Genomic DNA, 25,759 nt, shown 5'->3' with positions numbered 1-25,759 from the left:
TGAGTGGATCATACTAGGCATGAAAAACAATGTAAACAGCATTTACATTCAAAAATTAAAATAATTCCACTTGGAACATTTTTACCACTAAGATATTTATTGGCATATTCAATAAAACACATGCCTGCAAAACATTAAGGCATTTAAGATGATTGATGGTTTCTCTGCAATTAATTGTGGTTAGCGAGATTTTGGGGGGACTTTTTGTTACAATCAACAAGTTCAAACTGCATGCAATCACAAATTAACATGATTTCTTTCCTTCCATTCCAATAATAATTATCAGTGGATATTTTATGCAATATCTTTAATTGCTCACCTGCACCAAAGTATAGTTAATAGTTACTTAAAAGTTTGCCTTAAAGGCTTATAGACTTCCAAATTTGAGGTTATCAAATAATTCAGAAAAGGGTTACTTACCACGTAACTTTAATTTTTTTAGAATAGTGAGAACATACTAGTCTTCTACCTAAAAATCACTTCTTAATTACAGTCCTTCATACTGTCAGCATGAGTTCTGAAAGACTATTTTTTTTATTAAAGTGAAAGAGCAACCAGAATAGAACCACTATTCTAAATTATGACATTGAAAAATAGTCAGATGTGAACCCAGGAGGAAGTAAGGCACTTTAATCTATAAGGTTGCCTTGACCTCTGCACATAACTTCTAATGAGGTCAGGTGGAACCACTGTGTAAATGAATGACAAAGAGGGTGGCCATTAACTTTTCCTTTCTAGTTGGCTCTTTAAGTATTAATGCTCTCAGCTTGAACTGAGTTGAATTTACTGCCTCTGCCATGTATTATTTTGTGTATCCACTTAGACGTAAGCACCATTAAAAAATAAACACTTTGGAAACCCTGGTGCCGTAGTGGTTAAGAGCTGCCGCTGCTAATCAAAAGGTCAGCAGTTCAAATCTACCAGGCACTCCTTGGAAACTCTATGGGGCAGTTCTACTCGGTCTTATAGGGTCAGAATCCACTCAATGGCAAAGGTTGTCTGCTTAGCAAAATAATGAGAAGAATGTGGCCCTATCTTGCCACAAATCAGCCATGTGACCTTGAGCATGTTGCCAATTATGCACTGGGAAGAGCAAGTGTTTGGACTAAATGGTTTCTAGCATTAGACTGTGTTGTTCCAAGCCTTTCTTTTTCCATTGTCCTTGAGGTCTACCAATGCCCTTGCCTCAGCCCTGAGACCCAGTTTCCTGAAGTAGTTACAGGAGAGTCAAAAAACCAAATCAAACTCCTTGCCATGGAGTTGATCCCGACTCATGGTGACCCTAAGGGACAGAGTAGAACTGCCCCATAGGTTTTCAAGGAGCGGCTCGTGGATTCGAACTGCCGACCTTTTGGTTAGCAGTTGAGCTCTTAACCACTGTGCCACTAGGGCTCTAGTTATAGGATAAGTGGGTACTATATCAAAAGCCTTTGGAATTAAGGAGTATTTTCAGTTGGAGCTGGTGGCAAACTGGTTAAGAGCTATGGCTGCTAACCAAAAGGTCAGCAGTGGGACTCCACCAGCTGCTCCTTGGATACCCTATGGGGCAGTTCTGCTCTGTCCTACAGGGTTAATATGAGTCGGAATCAATGTGATGGCAGCGAGTTTCTTTTTTTTTTTTCAGTTGGTGCCAGGGTTTTATAAATCAAGGCAAGACCTTATAATCAAATTCCCTGACAAATCAAGGCAAGACCTTATAATCAAATTCCCTGACTTTTTTCCTAGAGTCTGTCTAGAAGTCAGCGTTTGTCTTGACCCCCGTGACATTTCTCTGAGATTCTAATACTTTGTATCATCTAATGCCTGCAGCCCTTGCTTCTGTGCCTGGCTGCTAGCACATCACCGAGTCCTGTGAACAGAGAGCTAGAGTAGCTTGGTAGGTAAAGATGTGAGATTCTATGGAGTGAGAGTCTGTCCAGCCCTGGCTTCGCTTTTTCACATTAGGCCAGTTTTGTGTTCTAATCTCGGCGTCTGAGCTTGCTTCTATATCGCATTAAGATCCTCCTAGCTCTGAATATTGTGCTTCTTTTAAACATATAGAGTAATTATAAAAGGGATTGGTTTGAGGGATCCCACAAGTCTGAATAATTACTGTTATGTGCTAAGCACAATTTTAGAATCATTCATACATATCGTATTAGTTAATGTTCACAACAACCCAGAAAGGTAGGTATTTTTTGCGTGTTTTTGCACATCAGGAAGCTAAGGCTTAAAACTGTGAATTTTTTTTTCCAAAGGTACATTACTAGTTAATGTTAGATGTAGGATTTAAAAGTAAGTTATTTCAAAGTCAATGTGTGCTACACTAAGAAATTACACTACACCCTAACTTCTCAATCCAAATGGCTAAATAAGTTGAAATAATTTCATAGAGATATTAATATATTAGTATAATACATATTGTATATTCCATGAGAAGAAAAGACAGAGCAATGTTGAACAACTTCCTTTTTTTACCTTTAGAATATCTCCTTCAAACAGCTGAAAGCTTCGGGCTCTGAGACGGATCCCCTTGCCAGCTTCCGTTTCTATTTTATAGATACACTCGTGGTTATTATCATAATTTGATGGGAAGTTTGGAGACAGTAATGTTCCTTCGTTTCCTTTGACGCTTGCTCCACATTCAGCTAAAATAAACAGGACATGAAAAAAAATAATTCAAAAGTGGAATTACTGATTTTAATAGAGAAAAGCTTTAAAATTATGACAACCCTGGCTTCTATCAACGTATGCCTGCATTACCACATCTATTTTTCTTACAGATTAGTGATATTTTACTGTTTTACCAACTTAACGACAGGAAGTATGCCATGTTCATTCCATCTTAAAGGTGTTTCTTATTTTTTTCAAATAAAATGACCTCTTACTTGTAGGAACCAGTCTGCTATGCAATAAAGGGTTCTAGAATAAAATTAACGATCCACCAGCCAAATGACTCATTGACTATGCCATTGGGGCAGTCACCTCACTCTGTTCCTCATTTCTCCCTCATAAAGGGTCTCGGCCAATTCCAATTTGCTACGACTCCACCGTTTTATTAATGCTGTTTTATTTCTACATTTGTATTTTGTGGCATCAAGCCGGACAAGTTTAAACAGAATCTAATGAAGACAAAACCACAACAGCACTGAACTCATTTGCATTATATCTTTGGACAGAAGAACATTCAATGACAACAAATATTATATTTTTCTCCCTTTTCTTCATGATGGGAAAGAGCAATTCACTTCTAGATCCAAACCGGCACAAAACAATCTTTAATCAAAGTAAAAGTGAGAATAAATACATCTCTCCACTTTCTGCTAACCTGGAGAAAGTCATTTAATCTCTCAGCACCTTTTCTCTGATCTAGAAAAGTGAATGGGTGAGGTTAACAACTATTTCAGCTCTAAAATTTGATGAGTTCAGAATGATCCTAAAATAATGCTACTACCAAAAAAAAGTGTGTTTTGTGTGTGTGTGTGTGTGTACCAAGATAGCCCCAGGAGATTCAGTATCAACTAATTTATAGAATATTTATTATCTGTCAAACACAATGTTTTTTTTTTTTAATTCAACAAGAATAAGTATTAGGTTGAATAATAATCAAGTTGGAAACTGAAAATCAGTTAGATATTACGTAGACAGAGGAGAGAGAGGGAGAGAAGGAGTACACGGTGTTTTTAGTTGATTGCTTAAGATACTATGTAACTTTTTGCATATATATTCTGCATGTCATTGTCTTAGCTTGCTTCCATTCTCTCTGACGCTGCCTCTTTTCCTTTCTTTGGCAACTAACAAAATCAGCTACACCACTAGCCTGATTCCCTAACCTAGTTGCCAGAAGAAATTGCTAGATCGTCATGAATAGCTCATAATGATTTTTGCGCATTGGATCTCCATGCAGAAGGGTGTGGGGAGAAAACTGGGGAGGCAGATCCCTGAGAACTTTGTTCATCTACCTCTTACTTCTCCTTAAAGAAAGAAATAAATTTTTTTTTTTTTATACAGGGAGAGGAAACCCTTGAGGCGCAGTGGTTAAAAGCTACGGCTGCTAAACAAAAGGTCAGCAGTTCAAATCCACTAGGCGCTCCTTGGAAACTCTATGAGGCAGTTCTACTCTGTCCTACAGGGTCACTATGAGTCAGAATTGACTCGATGGCAACGGGTGTTTGTTTTTGTTTTTTTATAGGGGGAAAAATATTGAGAGAGAATACAGAATTTGTGACCCAACAAAATGCCAATGGATTTTATAATAAAAAAATCCATTGGCTAATAATAATAAAAGTATTTCTATAAAGACAATATTTTTCATGGAGAGAGAAGTAAGTAATGTGTCTTTTGTGCTCAGAACTCTGGCATTCATACTCAGGCCCGTGCCTGGTAGTACAGGGCAGTGCAAGGACTTCCTATGCCTGAGTTTACAAGAACAAGTTCTGTAGCTCTGTAGTCCTTTTCTTTTGTTATGCTTTGCAAGTGATACAACTTCCAAACATGGGCCAGACATGAAGCAACTCTTCATAACCAAGCCAAAGCTCTGGCTTCCTCTTAGCTGACCACTGCTCCTCCACCCCACCATTTTAATTAGGTTAGGAAAAGTGCAGAGACCCTAGGAACTAGTGGAACAAGGGGCTAGTCCGTACGGATACCATAATAAAAAGCAACAGAGTGGCTTATGGTGTGAAAGGGAGTGTACAAAGGGGGATTAAGAGAGGAGCTTTCTTAGGTTAATGGTTTACTCATTTTCAGCCAATGTTTGTGTGGCCAGCATTTACATTCATACAAAATAGTTATGTTTATTTTGTAATTTCTCTTATATCTTGCCCCTCTACCTTTTCTCCCCTTGCTCTTTACTTCCAGAAACCAAACAACTTCTGCCCTATGGGGAAAAAACACAAAACAGATTTCTTTGATTTTGTATGCACTCAAATGTAATCACTCTAAAACACTTTTGAGGAAATTATCACCTGCCTATAACCAGCTGCATCCTTAGGTGGTGGGTGCTTCATGATGGCAAGGGTTGTGTTTATTTTGTTCAAGCTATATTCCTGCTATCTGGAGCAGTGCCTGGTCCAAAAGGGACACTTCACAAATATGTCTGAATAAACAAATGAGGACATCAGGAGATACAGCATCTAAATCGACTTTAAAGTGATTAAAAAAGAGGAAAAAAATTCTCAGGCTCTGGGAGGTCATAAAATTAAAAGAAAATAGAAAAGGGTAGGAAGACCTGAAAATGCTTTTTAGCAGTGAAATGAGACTAGAGTTTCTTTCTTTTTTTTTTTTTTTAGATAGGAAGATAGGAAAGATAAGGAATCATGGACACCCAAAGCTCCTAGTAACAGGCGCTTTTTGATAATGCACACAGTTATTATGGGGCCTACCATCACGACAGAATTCTTCATTTTTGTTTGCTTCTTTGGTTGACACATTAAATAGAAAGGACACTTTCTCTAGTGAGAACAATTTGGATTTTGGTATACGTGTGGACACAATAAGAGGAGCTGAAACATTTCAGGGCTTTTGCAGAAGCAGCCAACATCTCTCAAGTCCTAATGACTCATGTTTCAGACAAAAAGGAGATCACAAGCAAATGGTGAGCTCCTGACATCCTCTGGGTGATCTCGTCATGATGACAAGTGAGGGAAAAGACTAGGCTGACACCCAAAACTTAATGTGAAGACACAAACTTGCAAGACAGGGAAAAATGCTGTAACTTAATTGCCTACTATTTTGACAGCACAACTCTTAGGATCATGTGCTTTCATAGCTAATCTGCCTCAGTTACCTGGGCCTGAAAGATGCACGCTAACAGCCTCGGTACCTTCAGGCAGAGTGTTTCTAAAGATAGAATTAGCCTTTAGCAAGAAGAGTCTTGCAACTCCAACCTCCCTAAATGACTACAAAGTCACAGGTGGCTGCTCTTCTTACGTGTACCTATTTCCAGGAAAAACAACACAGCAAAGAGGATGACCTGGAGAAGTTAGAACATTGGTCCAAATTGTTGAACTGAAAGCAGAAGCCATCCTGGAGAGACATGTATGACACACAATGGGTTTCCACTTTAATAACTTGTGTGGGAACTGATATTTGGGGTGCCATAAACAGAAAAGACTGCAGACTTATTTAAACGAGGGTGATAAGATAGGCCCTCTTCAAGGCAAAGAGCCACCCAGAGAAGAGGGCTTTATTAGGAATTCTGTATTCACCAATGCAAAGGCTATGTTCACATGTGACAGATACAGAGAAGGCTATGCTCGAGCCCATCAAACTTTCTGTTAGAATTTGTGACATAGGCTTGGATCTTAAACAACAAAAGGGGATACTTGAGCCACATTCTTAAAATTGTCTTAAATTGAATTTTAACTTTTTTTTTTTTCTTTAGGATGATCAGAACTTTACCTTTTGCCTTCCTAATCTAGACTTTAAAAATTATGAAGGGTTGTTTGGTATTATCTTGCTGGTTTTGCAAGAACTTTGTAAAGCAAGGAGACACCAATGTTCTCATCTTCCATAAAGGAAATGGGCTCCCAGAGGTTACAGACCTGAGCTTTTTATCAGGTCTTCTAATACCTGTGTCCTTCTCCTTACACTTGAGAAATCTAATCATCCTCAGAAAGTTAAGGGCTGAAGAAAATGGTTTTTATCTTAAATTCAACCAGCAATTTAGGTAAGTAATCTTGAGGAATGGTAATAATAACTCTTGCTGAATATTCTTTTACTTTTTTTCTTCTTTTTTGAAGAAACAGAATGTTTTTAACATAACATCCAAAATAAATGAGAATTAGAATGCCAAATGATTCCCGTTAGACTGCTCTTTGGAAGCAACTGTGGATGGGTATGCAAATTTGTTAAAGGTATTGAACTTAAAAAATAAATAAATAAAAGAAGAAACATTGAATTCCAACAGGCAGAATAAGCAACCTTTTCACAAATCTAAGAATTTTTATTTAAAGTTGAATTTTAATGATAAATGAAGGAAAGTCATTCTAAACTCAAATTTAGGTCCCTTTATTCATAACTTACATGAGTTCCACAAACAATCACGTGATTGAAGATGCAATATTTGTGGAAAATAGATACTTTTTACTCAGAGAAAAACTTTCAAAGAAATCTTTTTCTACGAAACCTGAAGATTTTTTGTTTGTTTGTTTACCATATGTTTGAATATTTCAATAACATTACATATTGTGCACATTAGATGTTGACTGTAGAGTACAAGCAATCTTTGATCAATCATCCTTGGCTTTGGGTAACGGGTGAGAAAAATAAATGATGGTATTCATCTCACGTGATCATCAGGAGATGCTGTGGGTCTTCTTTTTTGATGAAATGACATCAAGAGGATAGAGAGATGGTTGCAGGAGATAAATAGTAAGTAATTGAATGCTGTGTTAAGCCAACACATCTTGACCACAAAGTGTAGGACTATAGCGTTGTCATTCTCCAGTAATAATGAAAATTTCCTAAGACATGTCACACTGTGTCTTCAGGGAGACATTATACAAGAAAAGCAAAGCCAAACAAAACCAACTCCAATCAGTTCCATCTGTGAACCCCACCACTGCAATCTCAGCAAGGGACGTGCTTTCTCCTCCCCAGAGGTAGGAGAAAGCAATATAGCTGTATACCTACTGGAACATCTATGCATTTTAGGAAAGCAGATTTTGTTTTTGTTTTTTAGTTATAGTTGGATTAATCTTTCTTTATTCTTCACATCATTGTAGCTTTTTTTTTTTCTATCCTCCACCTTGACAAACTTGCCACAGAGAGAATTTTTCCAGCCTCAGTTGAAGTATTATTTTTTAAAGGTACATTTAATCCATCATGGTAAGAATGCTGCATAAACTATAATAATGGTATTATGTGTCACACACTTTCATAAGCTCTTTACATACATTAAAGGACATCAGGCTTGGTAGAGAGTTAGCGAAAAAGAGGAAGGCCCTCAAGGAGATGGATTGACAGTGGCTGCAACAATGGGCTTAAGCATACCAACAGGTGTAAGGGTGGTGCAGGACCAAGCCGTGTCTCGTTGTGTTGTGCGTAAGTAGCTATGTGTTGGAACCGACTCAAAGGCACCTAACAATAACATATTTGCTTTCACATTCACATTTAGGACATTAACCATGTAATTATTTTTTTATTATACACCAAAAAGGCAGGACTAGAAAAAAGACTTTGGTGTTTGGATTCATGGGGGAAAAATCAAAACTAAAGTTGTAATTTTACATATATTTTTATTAGGATTTGGATTTTGTTTTTTTTGAAGTAGATATATAGTGAGTGGTTCTAATTCAGTGTAAGTAAAAAAAAAAATTTTTATACACTATATACATAGAAATATACTATATAGAAATAATAAAATTTTTTTTTTTTTTTTTTTTAGAAATAATAAGTATGGGAAATGAGTGGGTCAGTTGTAACTGATAATCTTCTGAGGAAAGGCTATGTTGTTGCTTTAACTTTCAGAAAGCAGAAGCAATTAAACAGCCCTGGTAACACCAAGTTCGCGGGTTTGATCCCTCATATGGGCCAAAGAAAGCAAGCTAACTCTTCCTGCATTTCATTTTATACTCCATACCTCTAAAATAAAATCACCTATCAGAATGTGGGCAACTATTTCTCCTACCTGAATCTCAGTTAAGTTTTCTAAGTAAATATTCAATATGTATCTATAACCAAACCTAAACATAGTCCTCAGCTGAAACATGGTTGATGCGTTTAGAGATGGAAGTCCAGGATTTCATTATTTTAGGGTGATATGGTGCATCACAGGGAAGATAGTCTTTCTTGTGAATTCCATACTCCAATGGTTTGCAATTTATCATAGAGTGCACAAAGTTGATATTTAAAAAAATCTACTTTAGTACAGTATTTTATTTAATAAATATACATAATATGCATTATCACTATACTAAGTACTGTTACTTAATTTGTATCATTTATAGTCTTCAAAGACCTTCATGCATATCATCACATCATTATATCTTTTTCTTTTTAAATCATGATTTTTACATCTTTTCTCAATTTTAAACAATTGTGTTTGCATCCACATTATCTCAATGAACATACTTGTTGTCATCATTGTGTTTTCTGATTTATGTAAAGATCAATAAACATGATGTTTTAAAAGCTGAAAATTATTAGCTGTTGTATCTTGAGGACCTAAGTGGCTCATTACTCAACATGGTACCAAATGGCAATACCAACGGCATGGAGCGAAAAGCAGCTGGGGGAAGCCACGATAAGACATATAGACAAAGTTTCAGGTGCGGAAACAAGTAAGATGTTTTTATGGCTTTATTGAAATGTCTACAGCAGAGGATTATTTGAAAGAAGTACAGATCTGTCTTCAAATATAAAATTGGGCCAGATTAAAGGGAGTGCTGTGGGCTTTGTTGCATTATGGAGGGGGATCCCTAAGGTAATTTAGGCAGCAAAGTGTCATGATAAAGGGCTATTTGGAAAAAAAAAAATGCCCTAAAGAAAATGTCTTAAACCTACTTAAAAAAGAAAAAAAAAAGTAAAGATACTGTTAAGGCGAATTTGTAAAAAAAATTCTACAATTTCTAAGACTAGAAGAAAACCCTTGATGATTCAAATGAATAGTAATAGAATAAATAAAGTAGCCCTAGTCGGTGCAATGGTTAAGTGCTCGGTTGCTAACCTAAAGATGGATGGTTGAAACCCACCAGCCACACCTTAGGAGAAAAGACCTGACGATCTGCTCCCAAAAGACTACAGCCTAGGAAACCCTGTGGGGCAGTTCTGCTTTGTCACAACATGGTCACTCTGAGTTGAAATTGACTCAGTGGAACACAACAACAATAGAACAAATAAATGGTATTAACACTTTGCCTTGCTGTTGTTAAATGCCATGGAGTTGGTTCTGACTCATAGCAATCTTACGTACAATAAAACGAAATACTGCCTGGTCTTTCACAGCCTCTCAATCGATGTTGTTTGAGCCCATTGTTGCAGCCTCTGTGTCAATCCATCTTGTTACACACAGCATATGTGCCAAGTGCTTTTTAATGAATTTAATGGCATTTAATAAGCATTACAACTCTATGACTTAAGTGCCAACACTAAACTTGATTTACAGATGAGGACCCTAGGCATAGAGAGGTTAAGTAACTTGCTCAAGGTCACACAGGTGGGGAGTGGCAAAGCTAGGATTTGAACCCCAGGCAGTCTGATTCCAGAATGTATAATAACTACGTTGTGTTTGTTAATATACAGTATTGATGAAAATTTATGTTTACAGATAATAATTAACTCAAGAGAAATGAAGACAAGCGTATGGCTCCAAAAGAGTAGGAAACTGAAGCTGTTGTCAGAAATATACTTCCTGAATGTTTTAAGTTTCACAAAATGTTAATTCCTGAAACTTGAACGCTTTTTTGAGGCATGTCATGACACAAATTTGTTTTCCAATAAATCTTCTGGTGTGCAAAGATGGATACGAGACAACTTTCAACTGAAGGATGTGAAATGGGTCAGAGAGTAAGCGCGCTGCACTAAAGCCTGAGATTCCATCCTGCAGGAAACAACGAAGAACAGGTGACCCTGAACTTAAGCAGGAGATGCTCAGGAAATTACAAACCTTTAAGTGAACAAGATTTCAACAAAAATTTGAACTTGGTTTAAAACATCCATTGTAAAGCTTCATTACCAGAACAATTAAATATTTTATTTAAGTTCTTTCAATAATCCATTCTATATTACTTTAAGATAAAAGATATACCTTTCTTTAATATGAATCATACACACTTTTATAAAGAACCTACTGACACTGGAATAAAAATTGAATTGTCATTTAAAGTTCTAATTGGAACTAGCAAAATAAAATTAAAATTGAATAATAGAAGGGCTTCGGTTGATTTTTTAGGTAATTGTTCTGTACAAAGGCATCTACCTGTAAAACTAATTATATGATCTATTTGAATTAATAAATACTTGATATTTAGAAGTATCTTCTATCTTGAAGATATTAATTTGACATATTTGATTATAAAATAGTAGTTGAAAAATACATAACCTGCCTATTTAATATACAAAACTGGATTCAAATTCCATTGCTGAAGAAACTTCTCCAGCTAAATAATACTGAGGCTATGCAATGCCTAAGACTTTACTGAGATGTTTTTAATGTTATGGCTGGAAGTAAGGAGTATGGTTGTTGTTAACAAAATCTGTGGAAATTTTTCTGGGACTTTTAGGAATGTTGTGACATCGGCAATATGATTAATTTTCACTAATTTACATACGAATACACTTTGGAAGCTTTATTTGAAAAGCACAGAAATTAAAAAAAAGCTTTACTAATACAGAGAGACAAAAAAATCTACATTCTTTCTATTGTAAATCAAGTTTACTGTGGTCACTAAAACAATCAGCAAATCTTGTCCATAAGTCTATTTTATTTAAAATATGAAACCTTGTGTTTACTCACTTAAATTTGAGTTGCATAATGTGTTATTTTTTATGTTATTCGTAATTTTTTAATCCACTTATTTTCATATAAGTCTTTACTTCTTTAATTTAAATCCTGTAAGTCTTTATTTCTCTAATTTCTATTACTGGATCAATCTTTGTGACTTAATAAAGAAAAAAGTTCTAGTTTTTAATTTTTGTTTCAATATTTAAAACCAGAATTAAAGAAAAAAATAGAAATAAAATGTTGGTTGCCATAGAAAAAATGTTTAACTAGAGTTGGGTAAAAGATTTAAAGCTAAATTCAGTTTTTTTTTTTTTCAGTTTATTTAAATACAGGCAGAATGTTTTATTACGCTTTTTTGAAATATTTTTGATCCATTTAACAGTTGAGGGTAGCAATACTGATTTTTTTTTTCTTAACTTTATTCCATCTAAGGACTTTATGCTTTCTCCAATTAGTAGTTTATACAGTTATTCAACAAAAGGATAATTCCCCTTCATTCATTTTAATTTCATTCTTTTACCCAAGAGTTATTTAGTACTTATTCTGAAGTAGATATACAGGCACGTAATACTCTGCTTGAGAAAAATGTGTGTTCATGTAATTGCAACGTGATGTAAAAGATGCAATATAGATTTGAGATTTCTAGTGAACACTCTTAGGATCTCCATCGTATCTATGCTCTAACATTGTCTCTGCTTTATCATCAAAGTAACACATTTTCCCTTTACAAAAGTCACTTTTCCTTATTATTCAACAGCTCTACAGTTTGACTTGTGAATGTCCTAATCCAACGCAAATACCCACCATCCTGGCCACAAAGATTGACCAGTAACAGGCATGTAATTGTACTGGGCCCAGCAGAGGAAATCCAGGAATTTGCACAAAAGCGATCTTGGAGTAACTTACTTCTACTAGGCAGTGTGATAGTGGGATTATCAAACTGAAACATGATGATACGAGAGCTGGTCTGATGCAGCCAAGCAGGGAGTGCTCCACCATAAGTAAGTGGAGCCTGAGGATAAATCCAACACTCAGGTTATCAAAACAGAGAGATGGTGAGCAACCAGGTCCTAGGTGAAAAGAGGAACTCTTGAATCAAACCTCACATAAATGTTTCCCTTCTTATGGAGTGTTCAAACACATCACTAATACATTTTCATTGTTACTGAAACTAGCGTGGGCAACTGTGTCTTTAACTTGCAAATAAAGAAAGAAATCTCAAGTGGCATGCTAGTGATGCAAACACGAACAGGTGGTAGAAGGACAGCATCCACATTTCCAGTGGAGCTGAGCATGGAGTGCTCAATGATGTTATTTCCACCATCTTAAACAAATACTTTGCTAAAAATGGCCCTAAATGAATAAACGCATGGGCTATTTTTGTTTCATTTATGAGTGAACCGGTAAGGAGAAAAAATAGTTTTTTCACTAGAAAATCAGGTGTTCACTAGAAATCCTCTTGAATACCAGACGTTTATTAGGGAAAAGTAAAATAGGATGCTTGTAATTCCACAGACATTCTTCCAATGTCATCTGTGATATTTTGAATGGATTTACAACTTTTGGCTGTGTATACATCATCCTTATATTTATGATTTCCAAGAAAGGAACACAGGCACAGAGTATCACTGAATCGAATTTTCAAGATCAGGAGAGAAGCTTCTGAGGGAAATAATCTTTACTTATTTGACAAACATTTATAAAATAAAGCAGAGAGCCAGACCTTAGGGATAAGACAGTCCCCGCTGCAAAGGAATTGTCAGTCTAATGGGGAGACAAGTAAAGGAAGTCAATTTTAATGGCGTTACAGTAGCTATCATGGAAGGTCACTCCTCAGCTACTTAGTTGGTAAGGAGGTGCAGTAAAGGTAACGTGCACGGTGGGTCCTCAAAAAATACGACGAGTTGTCCTGAAAGAAAAGTGGGAGTGGCTGTGGGTGAACATTCCTAAAGAAGAGAACAGCAGGTAGAAAGACACAAAGTTAAAAAAAAAAAAAAAAAATTGCATTATGCAGAACTCAGAAGACTTTATTATGTCTGAACATAAGTAAGCTGGCAAGAACTGGGCAAAACGTTGGAGAGTATGGCAGAGGTGAATGAGATAAAGAACCTTGTATGCCCTAATAGACAGGCAAGGGGTGTTTGTTCTGAATATTTTGAGGAATTATTTAATAGATTCTATTAGGAGGGGTGAAATAATGAGGTTTTCATTTTATGGGCTGTCTGGCAGCTGTGGCACCAGGGATTGGCAGGGTCTGTATTGGAGCCAGGGACAATCATCTGGAGGTAATGACGAGAGCCAGCTCGAGAAAGGCGTAGAAGGAATGGAGAAGAGGAGCCTGATGTGAGCGCTATTTAGGTGGCAGAAGTCTTCAGAACCAGCAAGTAATTAGATGTGGAGAATGAGAGAACAGGAAAGAGTGAGGATAAGTACCAGATGTGCCGCATGGATCAGTTGGTGAACTTTAATGCCATTAATAACATATTTATTTAAAGGTATATTGTGTCTGGAAGGAAAATCGGGAAACAGAGGGCAAAACACAAAAAAGGGCAAATCCAAGACCTTCTGCATGCTTTCACTGTTAAATACCTGAATTCCATACTCCCTGGGTTTGAATCTTACTAGCACTGTGACCTTTGACAAAGTTCTTAATTTCTGTGTATCTTAATAGTCTCTCTGTAAAATGGAGTTGACAATAACAGTGCTTACTTCATATATAAGTCATGGAGATTAAATGAGTTAATACATGTTAAGAGCTCAGAGCAGTGTCTGGCCTAAAGTAGTGTTTAAAAAAAATGTGAAGTATTATTTCAACTCCAGTTGCTCCTTATTTCATATTTCAGGCAGCAATGTAAAAGCCTGAAAACCTGTTATCATCAATTGACTACATAACGTCACATATCTAGAATGATGTTTTCATTTTATTGAGCTGAATTTCTTCCAAATTTTTATCTTAGTCAGGAGAGTTTAACCCAGAAAATGGATTCTAGGCAACTGAGGAGAGCTCCTAAAATTATCTGCAAAATATTGCACTTTTTTTTTCTTAAGACAGTATTCAACACTTGCATCCAATTCTCAAAAGCATTCATGACCAAAATGAACATGTAGACATAGGTGTTGGCAAGGTATAATGATAATTTAATTCATATTCTTTTAAAAAAATTATAGTGAAGTCCTAATTATCTGATTATGACTCGTTAAAACACAAAAAGACAGTATTATCTTTTGAATCATATAATAATTCTAAATAATGCTGAAAATTAAAAAGACTGTGCCATAGGAATAATCTGGTTATATTAAATTAACATTTTCTTATTTTATATGGGTAAAAAAATAAAATCTTATTTTTAGATATTCCCAATCCCTCTTTACTTTGTCAACTGGCAACATTAGTGTGAAAAGTATTTATGGATTCCTCATGGATTCATGTTTTAAAATTAAGGGCTAATCTCTAATGCCCATTCCTTTGTTTTCTATGATATTATGGCAATTTCTGTAACTTTAAAGAACAGACTATAACACCCATAGAACGCTAATCAACATGGCTCAATGTCAGGTACTAGACATTGTGTCTGAAGTAAACGACCAGACCTTTTGAATTAACCCCCCATTCCCAAAAGAAAAAAGCCCATTGCCATCGATTCCAACTCACAGTGACCCTATAGGACAGAGGAGAACTGCCCCATAGGGTTTCCAAGGAGGAGTTGGTGGACTCCAACTGCCGACCTTTTGATTAGCAGCCTGAGCTCTTAACCACTGCCCCACCAGGGCTCCAACCTTCTGGATATGCACGGCAAAATACTGTGTTTAAACTATGGTAACTACCATGAGTCTCCTCTGCCTCTGCTAAGCTCCCTATATTAGCACCAAATAACCCATTGCTGTCAAATTGATTCTGACTCATAGTGACCCTATAGGACAGAGTAGAACTGATCCCTTGGGTTTCCAAGGAGTGGCTGGTAGATTTGAACTGCTGACCTTTTGGTTAGCATCCAAGCTCTTCAGCCACTGTGTTACCAGGGGCCCTTGATAAAAAGTACCATCCCATTGAATCAGCACTCTAGTACCAGCATGGTAGTATAGTACTTTATACAAAGTACCTGAAGAAAAATCTCTATTATTCATTGGAATTGTATCAACAACAATGAAAAAAACCAAGCTCAAATATACATAATGTCCATTTTTCAGGAGCATGTAATAATCATTCAACCAAAGAATTAAACTGAAAAAAAAAAAAACCTGACGTTATAAATCATCATTCTCAACATGCCAGGAGAGTCTTACTGCTTTTAATCAATGCAGTTGTCAGAAGTTGTGTTACTATATCTGTTTTCTAGCTATTTTTTCCTCTTTTGTTCCAAAGTATTTTAGTTATGATATATATATGTATATTTCTTCATAAACACTTGACACATGCTTTAGTTTCACTCTTCTTCAATCACAAAATTTTAGAGCTGAACGGGATTTATTTTATAGATGAGATAACCAAACGGGTTAAGCAATTTTCTCAACTGGGTAGCAGAGCTGGACCGGAGTCCGGGCACCCTGCCTCCTATTCTACTTCCTTGTGAGCCTCCATACTGCTTCCTGGTGTGTGCCCTGGCTTCTCCCCATTGGATGAATGAAATGAAAGCATGTGACCACCTACCCACACACCTTGGCAGAGGCGCACTCCACACACGACGGCCCCCACCCAGGCAGATAAGCTTGGTTGCACCTTCTAGGCGATATCCTGGGAAGCAGGAGAAAGTCAGCGCATCTCCAACTCCAAAGTGAAAACCGATCCTTCGGCTGAAGGCAGGGACACCAGGATCGTCACATGGTTCTAAGTCGTATTCTGAGACATGAGGAGATAGAGCAAATGTGTGGGAATACTCAACAATTACTCAGCAAGAATAAAAAAACAAAAAAGTGTTATTATTAAAAAGTAAACCAATATATATTTTTCTTCACTGTTGTAACTGTTATTCGGATTCTTTTTTTTATTTTTAGTGTGAGTTCTTCTATGTTATATAGCATGAAATAACAGTATTTTTTAAATAGACATATCAGAATGTAAAAGATAAAAATAGTAACTTCCATTTCAACACTGTCACTTTAAGCCCATAAAATTATTCTGTTTACATTTCTATTTGCCAAAGCCAGTTCTTGTACTGTTCTCAAAGGTTCTTTTTGATACTCAATAGATGGAGCACAGAGCCCTAGTGGCACAGTGGTTAAGAGCTTGGCTGCTAACCAATATTTCGGCAGTTTGAATCCACCAGCCACTCCTTGGAAACCCTATAGGGCAGTTCTACGTTGTCCTATAGGGTCACTATGAATAGGAATCAACTGGATGGCAACGGGTTTGGGTTTTTTTTGGTCTATATGGAACACAAATAAAAGCAATGTCAGAAGGTTACACTGGTGGAAAGTTGATCATAGCCAGTTTCAGCTCTAAAATATACTTCAGTGTGGAACCACAATTTTTCCCCTGCCTACTTTCAGTCTATGAACCATGCTCTATAGCAATGAAATAGGAAAAAAAAAAAAAAAAACCTATAAATTATTAGAAATCTCAGGAAGGAAATATTAAAATTTAGTTTGAAAAAATGTAGATAATGCCTGATTTTTTGCTGTATTTTGGAATTCAATATCCAAAATAGCACTACTAATGACATTAATGACAATATTTTGTATTTGCCTTATTTTTTACAGTCAATTCATTACTAAATAGATAGAAAACACATGGCACTATTGGTGAAGGGAAAGGCAACACACTGTATGGGGGAAATCAGCACAACATAACAATTAAAGGATAAGTATTACTGCAATAAGCAGAGAACTCAAAGGACAGTATTCCACATTGCAGTGAGAGGAAAATGTCATAGAAAACTCTGCTAATGTGGCTAAAAAAAAAAATATTGCCTCCACTTTCTGATTTCCAAATATCATCCTTGAAATTCTTGTAACTCTAAATTTTGGACTGAATATTCTCAATGACCATATTAAATCTAACCATCCTTTTTTGCCTGAATCGTCTTCAAATTTAATCTTTCTCTTCTATTTCCAGTAGGCATTACCTTAGTCATCAGTATTTCATGCCTGGACTCCTACCACAACCCCACACTCTGCCAAAATTCTTCCCCCATCTCACTTAACTTCATGATCAGCCTCTGAGGTACATGCCTTCTGCTTGTACTCTTTGTTTTATACTTTGTTGCACTCTTCATTTAGGTTAAAATCTGCTCTTAATTTCTATGATAGTTAAACTAATCTGACCAGTCTTGAAAGGTACTCATTAATGTGACCTACATCTATTATAGCAAGAAAGGAAAAAAAAAAAAAAGATAATATCATTTAATACAATTCAACAAATATTTACTGAAAACTTATCATACACAAAATATGACAGAATCTCTAGGAAACACAAAAACAAAGATTTCACGATCCAAAGGCCTTTGTCTCATACTTAAGTAGGTTTGGATATAGTTGAACATTCCATCCTATATGAGAGGTTTTTCTTTTATGAATTCCAGAATTGCACTCTACTGCTAACTCACTGGCCTTACCTTCTCGTTCATCTGAGCTGGACCCTCCTCATCTTCTCAACACTAAAATATCATGCCCAGAGTTTAAGCCTAAAACCTTTTCTCATTTTATCTATACTCAGTCACTAGCTTAAATAGTCCCATGTCTTTAAAGTCCTTCTATACACTGATGCCTTTTTTTTTTTCTCTAACTTGATCCACTTTCCTGAACTCAAGACTTTTGACAACCTCTCTTGTATATAAAATAGGCATTTCATACCTAAAATTTCTCAAAACAAAAGTCTATGTTTTTGCTTCCAAACCTGTTTTACACATCTAAAAAATGACACCCTCATTCCCTCAGGTCAAAAGCCTAGCAATTAAACAACCTAACAGCAGATCAACTGATGAATGGATAAACATACTGTGGTACATACACTCAATAGAACATTACACAGTGATAAAGAATAATGATGAATCCACGAAACATCTCACAGCATAGATGAATTTGGAAGATATTACACTAATTGAAATAAGCCAATCACAAAAGGACAAATATTGTACAAGACCACTATTATAAAAAAAAAAAGGTTTACACACAGAAAACAACAACATTCTTTGATGGTTACCAGGGAAGGGAGGGTAAATTACCAAGCAGATAGAAGACACATGGTACTATTGGTGAAGAGAAAGGCAACACACTGTATGGGGGAAATCAGCACAACATGACAAAGGCACAGTAAGACACTTAGAGTAACACAAGAACAAAGGGCAACTATGGCAATTACTATAACACAGGCAATCCTGCAACAAGAATATTAACAAACAATAATTTTTGAAGGGACACATAAGTAGATAGGTATGCTAAAGAGGTGTGGGAGGGTGAAGGGCATGCATTCACCTACAGATATAGGTTAGGTTGTGGATATCTCTATATACATATTTGCATGTATACTAATCTAGACAATAGAACACACAAAAGGCACAATCATGGAAATGTCTTAGACACAACCAAAAGCCTCCCTGGATGAAGATACTAGGCTTGAAGGCTAAGGACCATAGCCTGGGGAACATCTATGTAAACTGGCATAGCAAAATGCCTAAAACAGTGTTCTACATCCTTCTTTGGTGAGTAGCATGTAGAATCCTAAAAGCCATCTAAGATACAACTAGTCATCTCTTCTTATCCAGAGTGAAGAAAACCAAAGGCATAAGAGGGCAATTAGTCCAAAGGACTAACAGACCACATGTACCTTGGCCTACACAACCCGAAACTAGAACTAGATGGTACCCAGCTACCATTTTCAGCTGCTCTGACCAGGATCACAATAAAGGGTGAAAAATGTAGAACAAAAAATCAGACACTAATGGCCCCGTCTGACTTGAAACTGTAGCCACTCCCAGAAACCACCTTGCAGCCAAGCAATAGACAGGCTTATGAAATAAACAATAATACCCAAAAAGAATGTGCTCTGTAGAACAAACAAGCATACAAGAACAAAATAACAATATTTGTCTAAAAATAAAGATGAAAAGGCAGGAAGTGGTAGGAAAACCAGATGAAAGGAAATAGGGAATCCAGGGCGGAAATTGGGAGAGTGTTGACACAGTGTGGGGATTGCAACAAATGTCATGGAACAGTTTGTGTACAGTTTGTTGAATGGGAAACTACTTGTTCTGTAAACTTTCACCTAAAACACATAAAATGTGGGGAAAAAAAGCCTAATGATTACCCATGGTTTCTCTCTGTATCTCCTACTACATATCCCATTCCAGTTAATCTGGCAGAAACCAATTGAGGAATCCCCAAAGTCTATGCCACTGTCATCTCTTTCCTGGATTTTTGTATAATAGCCTACTATCCTCCCTTTTTTAAGGCCACACATTATTTAAAATAAGCTTTAGAAAAAGTCAGATCATGTCAACCTCTGTTCATATCCTTCCAATGGTTTCCCATAACACTAAAAATTAACACCTAAATTACTTACATGACCTATAAAGCGGTACATGATCTGACCTCCACACCTCTCTAAACTCATAAACTACTATTTCCCCTCCATTACAGGACTCCAGCCAGGTTAAAATTATTTACCCCTAAACTTGCTGGATGCACTCCCACTTCTGCTCCTCCTTCTGCTGAGTACCCTCCCTACTCCCACATATCGATCCAACTTGCTCTTGCACTTCTTTGCAATCAAGAATCAACTTCTCAGAGTGACCTTCGCTGACAGCTCCTCCTATATCAGCACCTTTTATCTCTATCACTTTGGCCAGTTTTATTTTTTCTATAGCATAACATAGTGCATAAAAACAGTATTCTACATCCTAATTTGGTTAGTAGCTCTGGGGTCTTAAAAGCTTGCAAGCAGCCATCTAAGATACAACTAGAGGTCTCTTTCTAGTAAAGGAGTAAAGGAGAGTCAAGTAAAACAAAGACTCAAGGGAGCAATTAAAGGACTAATGGACCACATACACCACAGACTACATGACCCTGAGACTCAAAGAACCATATGGTGCCCAACTACTATCTCCTCCACTGGAATATAGTCTCCATGAAGAAATGTACTTTGTTTTATTCACTGCTTTATTTCCAGGACCTAAAAGAATGTCTAGAATATTGTAGGTACTCAGTAAATATTCAATGCATGAAAAAAATAATAAAAGAATGAGTAAGTTATACTCTTACCTAGGTACTAATTCTTCTGCAATGGAGGAAGACATGATACCTTCATTTGATATTGATTGTGCAGTTAATAAGACAGACACTCAACATAACGATGGTTAAGAATATGATTTCTGAATATAAATAGTGTCAAGGCGATATAGGAGAAAAAATTCTGCTTAGAAAAGAGAGGGATAGCTGTGCAACTCACAACATTTGACCTGGATGAAAGGAATTTTGCCTGGTGAAGGATAAAGAAAAGGCCTGTGAAGCAAAAGAAAACTGCATATGTAAAAGCACAAAGTTGTCCAAGTTCTTATCTTCTGAGGAGCATGACCAGTAATTTCTGTTGATTCACAGAAAACAAGAAATAGAATCATAGTAGGAGTTGGTGAAAGAACATTGAGTATATACAGTTAGTGATCACTGTCGTTGCGGCTGTTAGCTGCCACTGAGTCGATGTGACTCATGGCAACCTCAACGGCAGAGTACGAGTGCTCCGTAGGGCTTTTAAGGCTGTGATCTTTGGGAAACAGATGGCCAGGCCTGTGTTCTGAGGCATCTCTGGGTGGGTTTGAACCACTAACTTTTTGCTAGTAGCTGAGGGCTTAACCCAGGGACTCTTTAGCGAATACTAACTGAAATCAAATGTAAAATGGAGAATGTTTGCAGCTTTATCTAAATATATTTGAATATGGAGCTTTTTTTTTTTTTTTTGGACAATATTGCTACTCTTGCAGGAATATTAACTGGGAAATGCAGTTGGGAAATTCTGCTTTAGTGAATCTAAAAAAGACAGAAATAGACTGGAAAAAGGTAGATATAAAAGCATATTAATGCAATATTATAAAAACATCAGAAAAGTCCCCAGAAGGGTAAATACTTTAGCTCCATAATAAAGCTGCTATCTATTTGGACACTTAGAAAGTCTTAATGTCACTGGCAGTCCTATACACATGGAGAATTGTTGAATGTGCAGCTCAGTTTCCAGAAAAAAATCCCTCCAGATGAAATTATTCCTTTAGTGTATCTTTTTTTTTTTTAAAGAATATAGGGGCAAGCATAACAACAATTGTGAGGATGGTGCAGGGCTGGGTAATGTTCGTTCTGTGTACCTATGAGTCAGGACTGACTCAGCTGCACCCAACAACAACAAAGAATATGTTAATTTAAAACTGACTTTGCAATCTAAGGGTGAGTTATTTTGTTTTTTAAAGACTATGCTTGTGTTTGACGGAAACTAGATGGAAGCGATTTCTTCTGCAAGCTAATGTAACATTTTCTTTAGGTTGTGGGTAAATGAATTGTTCTAAGTTTTCAAAAACTGTTACCATTCTAGTTGGAACATTCAAAACTGTGTACAAGCTGCCCCAAAGAGCTACAAAGACCCAGAAAAGTGTGTTTTGTTCTTTCTGCTTGCTTGTTTGTTTTAAGAGTTTATGAAAGGGAAAACCAGCTCTCATGTTGGATTCTGACTCTTGGTAATCAAAAGGCATATTGTCAGCCCTTTGCTGAGAACAACAGAAATAAGAACCTGGTGGTTCTCATGAGTTCATGCAATTTTTATTTGTTTTACCCCAGGCAAAACAAATAAAAATTGCATAAACTCCTGAGAAACATCCATGGAAGAGATTTGTGGACTTGTATCACTGCCATTTTCTTTTTTTTTTTGAGTATTCTATTTAAATTAATTTTGATTATGATGAAAGTAAGAATGAAAGAGAGTGATATTGTCAAAGTGATAATAATTGAGATCTACCAGGGGAGTTAGTAAAATTTAAGTCTTTGATAGATAAAGTGACCCATTCCATGACTACTGCTGACTACGGTAAAATTTTCAAGAAATCAAGTAGTCTGAGGGAGTATAAAATCTTTCAGAGTATCTTAAAATCCCCAAGAAATTTTTTTTTCCTTAAGACAGCATTTCATTTCATGCATTTGTTAATGATCATGCAATATTTAGTAAATAATTATTAAAATTCCTACTACGTATAAGATGGGAGTCCCTGGGTGGCAAAAATGGTTAACACACCCTGGCTGCTAACTGAAAGACTGGCGGTTCAAGTCTGCCCAGAAGTGCCTTGGAAGGAAGGGCTGGTGATCTGCTTCCAAAAAAAAAGTGATTGCAAACTGAAAGGAGGGAGGCTAACAGACCTATGTACACCAGTGTTCATTACAGCACTACTCACAACAGCCAAAGGATAGAAACAATCCAAACACCCATCAACAAATAAATGGATAAGCAAAATGATATATACTGATAAAGAGCATTCCAAAGCTAAGAACTTCTAGCTAGGGTCTAAGCCCAACCCTTTCTTGTCCTAAGTGACTCCATCTTGGACTTCTTTTCTGTCATGTAATACAGCTTTTCATTCTTGCCTCCCTACACTCCTAGACGAAGCACTTGCAGTGGGAAATGGCCAATGGTAAAAACAAACAAAAAAAGATAATCCAGACCTACACAGGTATGAAACATGTGACTCTACTATGCCATTTCTCAGAAAAAGCCCCCTCTGCCCTCCCTTGAAAAATGTTTTTTTAGCCTGTGTCTAGGTCCTTATGAAGCCTACCATTTTTTTATAACTTCCCTCAGCCTAAACCCAAGAGGTACCTAACCTTAAAACTTAGAATAAACTAATGTTACAAAGTTATGGCTTTTCTGTATCAAGAGCCTTTCTCCCTCCTTAAGCATTAAATATAATCATCCTAGAACCTATTTTGTTTTATATTTCAACAGAATCCTCCATCCTAATGATAAAATAACTCAATTTAGTATAGACTACAGATGTCTAGATGGCAGAAAACATGTGGTTTCAGTGGTCAGCCAGAACCCTGTCACCTGGAGCCATCCTCGCAAAAGATGTCAATACCTGCCAGTGTGGTCAACTGAGGTGCTCCACCTACAGCTTTGTAAATGTTAACCAATCAAAATTGCTTAAGTTGTAATCTGCTGCTTGAGGTTTTCTTTCTTCATAAATCTTTGTTTTACTGTTGCCCCCTGGAACACATTGTTGGATTTCTCCCAGCACAATGTCTCCCGGTTTTGCAGAACACTTTCTTTGTCATAATAAAACTCTTTGTTTCTAAACCTAAACAGATGTGTGGTGTTTCTACTACAACAACACACGCTATGGAATATTACTCTGCCAAAAAGAGGAATGAAGTCCTGATATATGCCACAACACGGATGAACCTTGAAAACATTGCTAAGTGGGATAAGTCAGTCACATAAAGAAAAGTGTCGTAGACTCTCACCAGTGTGAAAGACTTAGAAGGGGCAAATGGGTGAAGATCAGGGTTCCCCAGTGCTTGCCACTGGGGAGGGGAAAGAGGAGAGCCTTTGTTTAGCTAGCATAGAGCTGTGTTTATGGGGATGGGAAATATGGATGTTAGCGATGATTGCACAATACTATTGATACAATTGGCTTAATTCAGCTACACAAGCAAAAATTGTTGAATTGGCAAATGTTCAGGGACATATATTTTTATAACAATAATAATAATACTAATAAAACCACAGAGCACAGTTCTACTCTCTACTCTGACATACGTGAGGTCACCATGAGTTGGAATCAATTCCAAGGCAACTAGTAGAACTGGTAATGCATAAAACAGAAATGGTGGTGCACGGACAGAATGTGAAGGCGGACCAAGAAGAATCCCTTCCAGCAAAATTTACTATGTAGTACAGGAGATAAGACAAATACTCAGATATGATGAAAGGATCTCATAAGTGACAGAAAGTTATTAAGGATCTTACACGAGTTTAAAAGTAGAAGGATTCACATGTGATTATAGAACTCGGGTATCACCTTTGAAAAATTACACTAGATCTGGGTTATGTAAAATGAGGTGTAAAAACACTGTTTTTCAAAACATCATACAGACCAATTCAAGTGAATATAATTGTTTAAATTCATTAGTAACAGTACAGCAGTGATCTCCATTCTGGACAGAGAGTATAACAGAGGTATTGCAAAAAAAAAAAAGAAAAACCATTGCTATCAAGTCAATTCTGACTCATAGCGACCCTATAGGATAGAGTAGAACTGCCCCATAGAGCTTCCAAGGAGCACCTGGTGGATTCGAACTGACAACCCTTTGGTTAATAGCCATAGCGCTTAGCCACTGCACCACCTGGGATATTGCAAAGGTCCCACAAATGGGCATCTTATGCTCAATGAACGTTATTTGTATACTTGTACCTCATACCTGTGTGACCCGTTTTTAAATGTATGCAATTATTTTCTCACTTGTAAAACGGAGGTATTAATATGTATACTTAACCACAGCACCACCAGGGCTCTTTATGTAAATCATAAAAACCAAAAAACCACACCTGTTGTCCTCGAGTAGATTCCGGCTCATAGAGACCCTATAGGACAGAACAGAACTCCCCATATGGTTTCCAGGGAGAGGCTGGTAGATTCAAACTGCCGACCTTTTGGTTAGCAGCAGCAGTACCTCTTAACCACTATACCACCAGAATTTCCATGTAAATCATAGAGCTATTAAAATTAAATAATCAAATCCACACAAACAGTAAATATTATCTATGTATTATAATTCATAACTCAAATAGCACTTAATTTCCTAGGTTTAATCAGCTAATAATTTCCTTAATTTTTCCAACTATGCATAGCATTAGTTGGCATTTTACCTATAATCACACACACACACACACACACACACACACACAGAGCAACAGTACTATGATCGCCAGACTAGAGAAACAGCCCAGGAAGTTAGCACACCTGAAAATGTGATGTTGAAGCCCTCGTAGGAAATCGAGAAGTCTGATATAAACCGAAGCTGGGCAGTGAAGTTTCCAAAGAGACCTGCTTTAATAGTATGGGGCAATACAGAACCCGTGAGTCTGGCCACAGGCTCTGTAAAACTTCCGTCCTCTGTGATGAGTAAATAGTCATGGGAACTCTCAAGGTGAAAAGTGTGGAAGATCAGCTGAACTCCTGAAAGACAGAGAGATCAAAAAAAAAAAAAAAAAAAAAACTACCTTCAGTGACTTTTAAGGACTTTTTACGTTCCATTGCCCATTATTATAAGCCGCAGGAAGATACTGAGTAATCTACTTGAGTTATTCTACAGAATAAACATATTTCAAAAGTACAGTAGAAAAATCTATTCAAGTGTTTACGTAAGACA

At 36.7% G+C, this 25,759-nt stretch overlaps 1 protein-coding gene across 1 annotated transcript in view; it reads right to left on the bottom strand.

The window, feature by feature from the left end:
- The window catches only part of CSMD1 (CUB and Sushi multiple domains 1), a 1,768,974-nt gene that overhangs the window by 384,263 nt on the left and 1,358,952 nt on the right, over positions 1-25,759 (bottom strand). The window contains exons 21-23 of the mRNA XM_064294928.1: positions 25,351-25,566; positions 16,074-16,262; positions 2,458-2,627 (exon numbers count right to left, since the gene is read on the bottom strand). Of these exons, the coding sequence (XP_064150998.1) occupies positions 2,458-2,627; positions 16,074-16,262; positions 25,351-25,566 (575 nt within the window). The remainder of the gene's footprint in view (positions 1-2,457; positions 2,628-16,073; positions 16,263-25,350; positions 25,567-25,759) is intronic.

Source organism: Loxodonta africana, chromosome 12, assembly GCF_030014295.1.
Source record: "Loxodonta africana isolate mLoxAfr1 chromosome 12, mLoxAfr1.hap2, whole genome shotgun sequence".
Lineage (NCBI taxonomy): Eukaryota > Metazoa > Chordata > Mammalia > Proboscidea > Elephantidae > Loxodonta > Loxodonta africana.
This window is presented reverse-complemented; position numbering and strand designations above follow the sequence as displayed.